The sequence below is a fragment of the Oncorhynchus gorbuscha genome, linkage group LG24, assembly GCF_021184085.1.
Source record: "Oncorhynchus gorbuscha isolate QuinsamMale2020 ecotype Even-year linkage group LG24, OgorEven_v1.0, whole genome shotgun sequence".
NCBI classification, from domain to species: domain Eukaryota; kingdom Metazoa; phylum Chordata; class Actinopteri; order Salmoniformes; family Salmonidae; genus Oncorhynchus; species Oncorhynchus gorbuscha.
In genome coordinates this window covers 48,537,000-48,547,400 of record NC_060196.1, presented here as the reverse complement: position 1 = coordinate 48,547,400, position 10,401 = coordinate 48,537,000, and the positions used below count along the sequence as shown (strand labels likewise).

The window sequence follows — 10,401 nt, the reverse complement described above, 5'->3', positions numbered from 1 at the left end:
GGACAGGTGTCCACAATACTGATAACAAGTTCAAACAGGTGCCATTAATACAGGTAACGAGTGGAGGACAGAGGAGCCTCTTAAAGAAGAAGTTACAGGTCTGTGAGAGCCAGAAATCTTTCTTGTTTGTTGGCGACCAAATACTTATTTTCCACCATAATTTGCAAATAAATTAATTAAAAATCCTACAATGTGATTTTCTGGATTTTTTTCTCATTTAGTCTGTCATAGTTGAAGTGTACCTATGATGAAAATTACAGGCCTCTCTCATCTTTTTAAGTGGGAGAACTTGCACAATTGGCGGCTGACTAAATACTTTTTTTGCCCCACTATATATATATATATATATATATATATATAAAAAACACACACACACACACACACACACACACACACACACACACACACACACACACACACACACACACACACACACACACACACACACACACACACACACACACACACACACACACACACACACACACACACACACACACACAGTACCAGTCAAATGTTTGGACACACCTAACTACTCATTCCAGGGTTTTTCATCCTTTTTACTTTTTTGAAATTAAATAACACATATGGACTCATGCAGTAACCAAAAAAGTGTTTAAAAAAATCAAAATATATTTTAGATTTGAGATTATTCAAAGTAGCCACCCTTTGCCTTGATGACAGCTTTGCACACTCTTGGCATTCTCTCCACTAGTTTCACCTGGAATGTTTTTCCAACAGTCTTGAAGGAGTTCCCACATATGCTGAGGTTGGCTGCTTTTCCTTCACCCTGCGGTCCAACTCATCCCAAACCATCTCATTTGGGTTGAGGTTGGGTGATTGTGGAGGCCAGGTCATCTGATGCAGCACTCCATCATTCTCATTCTTGGTCAAATAGCACTTACACATCCTGGAGGTGTGCTGGGTCATTGTCTGGTTGAAAAACAAATGATAGTCCCACTAAGCGCAAACTTGATGGAATTGCATATCGCTGCAGAATGCTGTTGTAGCCATGCTGGTTAAGTGTGCCTGGAATTCTAAATAGATCACAGACAGTGACACCAGCAAAACACCCCCACACCTCCTCCTCCATGCTTCATGGTGGGAACCACACATGCAGAGATCATCCGTTCTCTTACTCTGTGTCTCACAAAGACACGGCAGTTGGAACCAAAAGTCTCACATTCGGACTCATCAGAACAAAGGACAGATTTCCACCGGTCTAATGTCCATTGCTCATGTTTATTGGCCCAGTCAAGTCTCTTCTTATTATTGGTGTCTTTAGTAATGGTTTCTGTGCAGCAATTTGACCATGAAGGTCTGATTCACGCAGTCTCCTTTATAATTTACAATCTGTAGACATTATGAGAATAGAAAGGTTCAGAACTTTTGTGAAGCATCGCAGCACAGTTGAAAAATATATGGCAAATAGAAATCCAATATGGATGGTGTTAAGCGATAGATGGGAGGGGTTGAATGGAGCTGAAGGGTGGGACTAATTACAACAAGATAACTAATGTAAAACATACTGTGTCCGTAAAACGTATATAGGCTCAGAACTTTTGTGAAAGAAATAGAGGGTAGAGGTTGAGGTTAGAGGAAGGACACGAGAAAAAACAAACAAAATACAACTATCGTAAAATAGACTGGGCCCGTAAAATGTATATAGTGTGTATAAGCTGGAAGTAGAAGCCTAAGTGTTGTTGATCACTAGTTTACTCCAATTAGGGGAGGTGTGATAGGGTTAGAAAGTAATAAAGAAACATTTATTTTACAAAGATATGTAAATGTATGTATGTATATGTATTTGTATGTATGTATGTATGTATGTATGTATGTATGTATGTATGTATGTATGTATGTATGTATGTATGTATGTATGTATGTATGTATGTATGTATGTATGTATGTATGTATGTATGTATGTATGTATGTATGTATGTATGTATGTATGTATGTATGTATGTATGTATGTATGTATGTATGTATGTATGTATGTATGTATGTATGTATGTATGTATGTATGTATGTGTATATGTATGTATTTATGTATGTATGTATGTATGTATGTATGTATGTATGTATGTATGTATGTATGTATGTATGTATGTATGTATGTATGTATGTATGTATGTATGTATGTATGTATGTATGTATGTATGTATGTATGTATGTATGTATATGTATGTATGTATGTATGTATGTGTATATGTATGTATTTATGTGTGTGCATATATATATATACATATATATATATATTTGCAAAAATGTATTTATATATTTATACCTCACACCATAATTCTTAATTCCATTCTTTTACTTTTAGATGTGTATGTATTTGTCACACCAGCCTTTGCTTTGGCTCCCCCTCCTGTCTCAGGCGTTTGGTGTCCCTGGCCTTCTAGCTGTTGCCGAACCTGCTGCTGGAAAATGCCCTTCACTCATTAACCCCGGACGTCATCACACACTTGGAACCAATCCCCAATCTATCACTGTATATATACTCCCTCTGTCATGTGTCTTTGTCGGTCATTAAACATGTTGTTTGTTTTCCTGAGAGGAACCTCTCCTACTATTTCCTGAGAACTTTATTATTTTGCACTTTGGGTTTCGTCACGCTTTTATATATGTTGCTCTATTAAATTCAGTAGTTCTAAACCTGTGACTGCCTCCTCCACCCCACACTTGTGACAGTATTGTTAGGTATTACTTCCCTGTGTTTGTGCGTGTTTGTGTTCTTGTGTGTTTTTGAGTGTGTGTGTGTGTGTCCAACTGGGTCATCAGGTGGGATTAGCCAATCGTGATGAAGAAACTTAACAACTTCAAAATGGAGATAGCCTCAATGGCGCTTCCCATGCTGTCACAGATGCCATAATGGTACGCATACAGTGATGAGACCTCTGTCAATCTCTATGGCGCCATGAAAAAGAGAAGAATCCAGGAGTCAATTGAAAGAGGAGGCAGGTTTTGGGGCAGCTTTTCCCTGGGCGGTTCTTGCCTGGTCAGGTAAGAACCGCCCAGGACGCAGGTCGTAGTCAGACCATATTGCAATGGAGAGTGCCATCCTATGGCCAAGGGGACTATATCTTTATTGGTATAGCCCTGGGTCTGGGTCTGGGTCAATGGTATTGCCCGTGGTTTGCAGAGTACTTTTACAGTGCCTTCGTTAATTATTCAGACCCCTTGACTCTTTCCACATTTTGTTACGTTACAGCCTTATTCTAAAATGTAGTCAATTGTTTTTTCCCCTCATCAATCTACAGAGGCAAGAAAAAGTATGTGAACCCTTTGGAATTACCTGGACTTTTACATAAATTGGTCATCAAATTTGATCTGATCTTCGTCTAAGTCACAACAATAGACAAACATAGTGTGCTTAAAATAATAACACACAAATTATTGTATCTTTCTTGTCTATATTGAATATATAATTTAAACATTCACTGTGTAGGTTGGGAAAAGTATGTGAACCCCTAGGCTAATGACTTCTCAGTCAGCTAAGTCCAATTAATGACACGAGATTGGAGATGTTGGTTAGAGCTGCCTTGCCCTATAAAAAACACTCACAAAATTTGAGTTTGCTATTCACAAGAAGCATTGCCTGTTGTGAACCATGCCTCGAACAAAAGAGATCTCAGAAGACAATAATTGTTGACTTGCATAAAGCTGGAAAGGGTAACAAAAGTATCTCTAAAAGCCTTGATGCTCATCAGTCCACGGTAAGACAAATTGTCTATAAATGGAGAAAGTTCAGCACTTAATCTCCCGAGGAGTGGCCGTCCTGCAAAGATGACTGCAAGAGCACATCACAGAATGCTCAATGAGGTTAAGAAGATTCCTAGAGTGTCAGCTAAAGACTTACAGAAATCACTGGAACATGCTAACATCTCTGTTGACAAGTCTACGATACGTAAAACACTAAATGAGAATGGTGTTCATGCGAGGACACCACGGAAGAAGCCACTGCTCTCCAAAACACATTGCTGCACGTCTAAAGTTTGCAAAAGTGCACCAAGATGTTCCACAGCGCTACTGGCAAAATATTCTGTGGATAGATTCAACTAAAGTTGATTCGTTTGGAAGGAACACACAACACTATGTGTGGAGAAAAAAATAGCCCAGAAAAATGAATTCCCAAGTTTATCAAGACATTTTGCAGGAGAATGTAAGGCTATCTGTCCGTCAATTGAAGCTCAACAGAAGTTGGGTGATCCAACAGGACAACGACCCAAAACACAGAAGTAAATCAACAACAGAATGGCTTCAACAGAAGAAAATATACCTTCTGGAGTGACCCAGTCAGAGTCCTGACCTCAACCGGATTTGAGATGTTGTGGCATGATCTCAAGAGAGCAGTTCACACCAGACATGCCAAGAATATTGCTGAACTGAAACAGTTTTGTAAAGAGGATTGGTCCAAATTTCCTCCTGACCGTTGTGCAGGTCTGATCCGCAACTACAGAAAACGTTTGGTTGAGGTTATTGCTGCCAAAGGAGGGTCAACCAGTTATTAAATCCAAGGGTTCACGTACTTTTCCCACCCTGCACTGTGAATGTTTACACGGTGTGTTCAATGAAGACATGAAACCATATAATTGTTTGTGTGTTATTAGTTTAAGCAGATTGTGTTTGTCTATTGTTGTGACCTAGATGAAGTTCAGATTTATGCAGAAATCCAGGTATTTTCGAAGGGTTCACATACGTTTTCTTGCCACTGTACATACCCCATAATGACAAAGCAAAAATATCTTTACATTTTTTTGCTAACTTATAAAAAAGAACACATTTACATAAGTAAATGACCCTTTACTCAGTATTTGTTGAAGCATCTTTGGCAGCAATTACAGGATCGAGTCTTCTTGGGTATGACGCTACAAGCTAGGCACACCTGTATCTGGGGAGTTTCTCCCATTCTTCTCTGCAGATCCTCTCAAGGTGTATCAGGTTGGATTGGCAGTGTTGCTGCACAGATATTTTCAGGTCTCTCCAGAGATGTTCGATTGGGTTCAAATCTGGGCTCTAGCTGGGCCACTCAAGGACATTCAGAGACTTGTGTCCTGCGTTGTCTTGGTTGTGTGCTTAGGGTCGTTGTCCTGTTGGAAGGTGAACCTTCGCCCCAGTCTGAGGTCCTGAGCACTCCAGAGCAAGTTTTCATCAAGGATATCTCTGTACTTTGCTCTGTTAATCTTTTCCTCGATCCTGGCTAGTCTCCCACTTCCTGCCACTGAAAAACATCCCCACAGCATGAAACTGCCACCACCCTGCTTCACCGTAGGGATGGTGCCAGGTCTCCTCCAGACTTGAAGCTTGGCATTCAAGCCAAAGAGTTCAATTTTGGTTTCATCAGTCCAGAGAATCTTGTTCTCATGGTCTGAGAGTCTTTTGGTGCCTTTTGGCAAACTCCAAGCGGGCTGTCATGTGCCTTTTACTGAGCAGTGGCTTCCGTCTGGCCACACTACCATAAATGCCTGATTGGTTGAGTGCTGCAGAAATGGTTGTCTTTCTGGAAGGTTCTCCCATCTCCCCAGGGGAGCTCTGCAGCTCTGTCAGAGTGACCATCAGGTTCTTGGTCACTTCCCTGACTAAGGCCCTTCTCCCCCAATTGTTCAGTTTGGCCGGGCGTCCAGCTCTAGGAAGAGTCTTATTGGTTCCAAACTTCCATTTAAGAGTGATGGAAGCCACTGTGTTCTTGGGAACCTTAACGCTGTAGAAATGTTTTGGTACCCTTCCCCAGATCTGTGCCTCGACAAAGTCCTGTCTTGGAGCTCTATGGACAATTCCTTCGACCTCAAGGCTTAGTTTTTGCTCTGGACCTTATAGAGTACAGGTGTGTGCCTTTCCAGATCATGTCCTTTCAATTGAATTTACCACAGGTGGACTCCAATCAAGCTGTAGAAAAATGTCAAGGATGATCAATGAAAATAGAATGCACCTGAGCTCAAATTCGGGTCTCATAACAAAGGGTCTGAATATTTACAGTTGATACAGTCCCAAAATGTTGCATTTCAGCAGTCAAGTTTTCAAGATATTGTGGCCTGCATTTTGCATCATCATGAAGATGTGGCTAGTGTCGCTTTGCTTCTTGAAAGTCCAATATATTGACAGCTGACATGCATCTTTATCAACATTAGAAAAGAATACACAAATATATTTTTTTGGGTGGATTTTCCCTTTAATATATTATAGGCCTATGTGTGTGTCATTACAGTTATACATTTATGAATCAAGTAGGCCTAGTCTAGCCTGGCTGACGGGATCAGAGAGATTCCGAATTCTATGGACAGGACTTTGAGTAAGGTGTCTGGCGGACTAGTCTCCTAGGCCTACAACATATTAATAACTTTCATTGTAGCCTAATAAGCCTGGATCCAACAACTAGGCTATGCATTCCTACCATGCATTGTTGCATGACATTGACCAGGGATCATCAACTGGATTCAGCCACGGGCCGATTATTTCTTGAGCGGATGGTTTGGGGACTGGAACATAATCACAGATAATTAGTAGACTGCAAATTGAAGCCCAAACAGATATAATATTTGACTAAAACATAATCATTTCAAACCTTTCTTACATTTGTATATGATCACGTCTCTCTATTATGCTTGGAAATATTTGGGAACAGATTTCCCAAGTTAAAATCAATTGGATGTCATCCCCTGACCTTAGTATTCTTTGTTTTCTTTATTGTTTTGGTTAAGTCAGGGTGTGACATAGGTGATGTATGTGTTTTTGTACTGTCTAGGGGTTTTGTAGGTTTATGGGGTTGTTTACCATCTAGGTGTTTATGTATGTCTATGTCTAGTTGTCTAGTTGTGTCTGCACATTTGTAGTATAGCTTCACCTTCGTTTTGTTGTTTTTGTGGTTTGTTTAGTGTCCGTCTTCATTAAATATATAACATGTATTCAAATCACGGTGCGCCTTGGTCTCCTCCATTCAAATCCCGCTGCGCCTTGGTCTCCTCCATTCAAATCACGCTGCGCCTTGGTCTCCTCCATTCAAATCCCGCTGCGCCTTGGTCTCCTCCATTCAAATCCCGCTGCGCCTTGGTCTCCTCCATTCAAATCCCGCTGCGCCTTGGTGTCCTCCATTCAAATCCCGCTGCGCCTTGGTCTCCTCCATTCAAATCTCGCTGCGCCTTGGTCTCCTCCATTCAAATCCCGCTGCGCCTTGGTCTCCTCCATTCAAATCCCGCTGCGCCTTGGTCTCCTCCATTCAAATCCCGCTGCGCCTTGGTCTCCTCCATTCAAATCCCGCTGCGCCTTGGTCTCCTCCATTCAAATCTCGCTGCGCCTTGGTCTCCTCCATTCAAATCCCGCTGCGCCTTGGTCTCCTCCATTCAACGAATGTGACATTGGAGCTGATTTCCTGGTGTTTTTACAGTTTTTTTATGGCCAACTGAAAATTCCCCCAAAAAGTTTAATTAAATGAAAAAAAAAAAAAATATATATATATATATATATATATATATATATATATATATATATATATATATTGCTCAGAAAACGTATATAACTACCGGCAGTTGGGGAACCCTGACATCGGCTACTGCACGTAATTTGTTAGTGGGTCAGCTCAACCTTGTAAATGCATTTTTAGTGAGAAATGCAAACGTCTAGCCTGGGGGCATATACAGTACATTCAAACAAGCAACAGGTAAACGTGATATTAGGCTGCCATCCCCTCCCTCTTCTACCCCTATCTACACAGTTCCTCATGCTCCCCTAGCTGAGGTTGTCACTAGTTACTACAGGCCAAAGTCAAAAAAGGCTATGAAAACAAAAATTAGCTTTTTGGTTGTAATTTAAGGTTATGTTTAGGCATAAGGTTAGCATTGTGCTTAAGGTTAGGTTTCAAATTTAACCCATCTTGTCTCAGCTGGGGGAGGGGATTCTATTAAGCTATATGGAACTGTTTTAAGAAGTTCATACCAAGGATCATTTAGCTATTTGATTTTAAAAATGTAAGACCCATTGAAGTTTTAAAAAATGTAAAATTATTTTTGCCCATACAAGCGCATTGAATAAAATATTCACGACATGGAACAACAGATAGTTCCCCCAAAATATCAAAAGGAAGTTTGTTCTGAAGTGTCTCCCCTATATCTGAGAGATATAAGAAAGATCAGAAAGTATTATTATATATATTTTTTTACATGTATTTAACCCCATATTGTTGGCATTGAACAGTACCCACATATATTTCCATTCATTATTTCAACTGGTCCCTTCAGATGAGTCTTGTGAGGCCTGTGGGCTGTCCTAGGGCAAAACAACTGACATGTACATGTTCGTGAGAGTCTCACCTTTGTACAGAGGGATGTAGCCCAAACAGTTTGGATGCTACAGACAGACGTTGGGAGATCGGCTGTACTGACTTCTCCTGACACTTGTGGAGGTAGAACACCATCGTGTTTGTGAGTCTCATTTTTCTATTAAGGGGTCATAATAGTTTGTAGGCCAAACTGTTTAGATGCTACAGACGATTTTGTGAGAAGACAGCTTTTCGGGATATCTAATGGTCTGACAAACACCGCTCTGGCTCTGTCACGACATAGGAGGATGCGGTGGATTGAGATGCATCCAATGCAAAAAGGAAGATATTTCTAGCTTATATGTACATATTTTTTTATTTAAAAAAAATGTTTACCTCTTTTTCTCCCCAATTGGTAGTTACAGTCTTATCCCATCGCTGCAACTCCTCCCCTACGTATATGGGAGAGACAAAGGTTGAGAGCCAGCAGCATGTCACCCTGCAACCAGCTGCTGGTTTGCTTCTGAAGCTAAGCAGGGTTGGTCCTGGTCAGTTTCTGGATGGGAGACCAGATTCTGCTGGAAGTGGTTTTGGAGGGCCAGTAGGAGGCACCCTTTCCTCTGGTCTAAAGAAATACATAAAAAATGTCCTGTGTAGGGTGCTGTCTTTCAGATGGGATGTTAAACATGTGTCGTGACTCTCTGTGGTCACTAAAATATCCAATGGCACTTATTGTAGGGGTGTTAAGCATGGTGTCCTGGCAGAATTCCCAATCTGGCTCTCATACCAGCATGGTCACCTACTCATCCCCAGTTTACAATTGGCTCGTTCATCCCTTGACCCTGAGACTATTCCCCAGGTTGTTGCTGTAAATGAGAATATGTTCTCAGGCATCTTACCTGGTAAAATAAGGGTTCAATAAAAATGTGTCCTCTGAAACATGACCCTGCCAAGCTGCACTGCTCACTTAACCTAGAAGCTAGCTGCACCAATGTGTCAGGGGAAACACAGTCCAGCTGGTGACTGAGTCAGCGTGCAGGTGCCTAGCTTGCCACAGGGAGTTGCTAGAGTGCAATGGGACAAGGAAATCCCTGGCAGCCAAACTCTCCCCTAACCTGGATGATGCTAGTCCAATTGTGTCCTGGGTCACGGCTGGCTATGACAGCCTGGGTCTGTAGTGATGCAGTGCCTTAGATTGCTGCACCACTCTAGAGGCCCTAAATTGACAGTTTTTTATGGAGATTTTTGATTAGATGCTAAATAGATTTCCGCGCGGGCGCGGACATCGACCTTTTGAAGAAAACACATTGTAGGCGGGGTTTATGACTTTGTGGCTGGGGTAACTACTGACAACCTCCAGCTGCGTTTGCCGCTGCTGTGACTGTCCTGCCTGGCCGCCCGGTGTCTGATACACTGCTCCCCTGCTCCTTCCCTGGATCCAAAGCCCGCCTCGGCTACCGAACTCCCAGTGAATGCACTAGTCAGCCACCATGACAGGCATCGCCGCCGCGTCTTTCTTCTCCAACTCCTGCAGGTTCGGGGGCTGTGGGCTCCAGTTCGAGTCTCTGGCCGAGCTCATCGTCCACATCGAGGACAATCACATCGGTGAGTTGGGGAGGGAGAGAGGTAGCATAGTTAGCTAGCTAGCCCAATGCTAGGCTAGAAGAACACGGTTCCATTGCATTCCGCTATGCCTGCCTGCTTGCTACCCTTTCGCTGCAAATGCAGAATAAAAAATGAGAAAACAAACTTCCCCTCGGATTTAGTGGTTGGATTTATTTTTGCATTATTTTATAATGCAGCAAGGGCGTAAGTTTAGCTATTTAAAAAAAAATAAACTACTAACGTTGTCATAGGTGGCTAGGCTAGTGTAGTCTAGCCAGGCAGAGGTTTTGCATTTGTCGTTGTGTTTACATTTAGGCCCGTGTTACAATGCAGCAGAGCACCTTTCGCTGATTGAGATTTATCTCTCGCCATTGTCATCACAAGTACTTCGCTGTTCTCACCCTGAACATGCATTAAGATAATACTTAATTGTAAATTATAATTGATTTGACTCGACTCCGTTACAACTAGAATAATAAATGCCGCTAGTTTAGTAGTAGACTTGTACCTATCAGGTAGCCTATGTTTTGTTTGTAAGTCAG

At 41.7% G+C, this 10,401-nt stretch overlaps 1 protein-coding gene across 1 annotated transcript in view; it reads left to right on the top strand.

Annotated features, from left to right (window-relative positions):
- The first annotated feature begins 9,443 nt into the window (after positions 1-9,443).
- LOC124012959 (juxtaposed with another zinc finger protein 1-like) overlaps positions 9,444-10,401 on the top strand; it is a 43,443-nt gene continuing 42,485 nt past the window's right edge. The window contains exon 1 of the mRNA XM_046327056.1: positions 9,444-9,859. Within this exon, the coding sequence (XP_046183012.1) occupies positions 9,745-9,859 (115 nt within the window). The 5' untranslated portion in view covers positions 9,444-9,744. The remainder of the gene's footprint in view (positions 9,860-10,401) is intronic.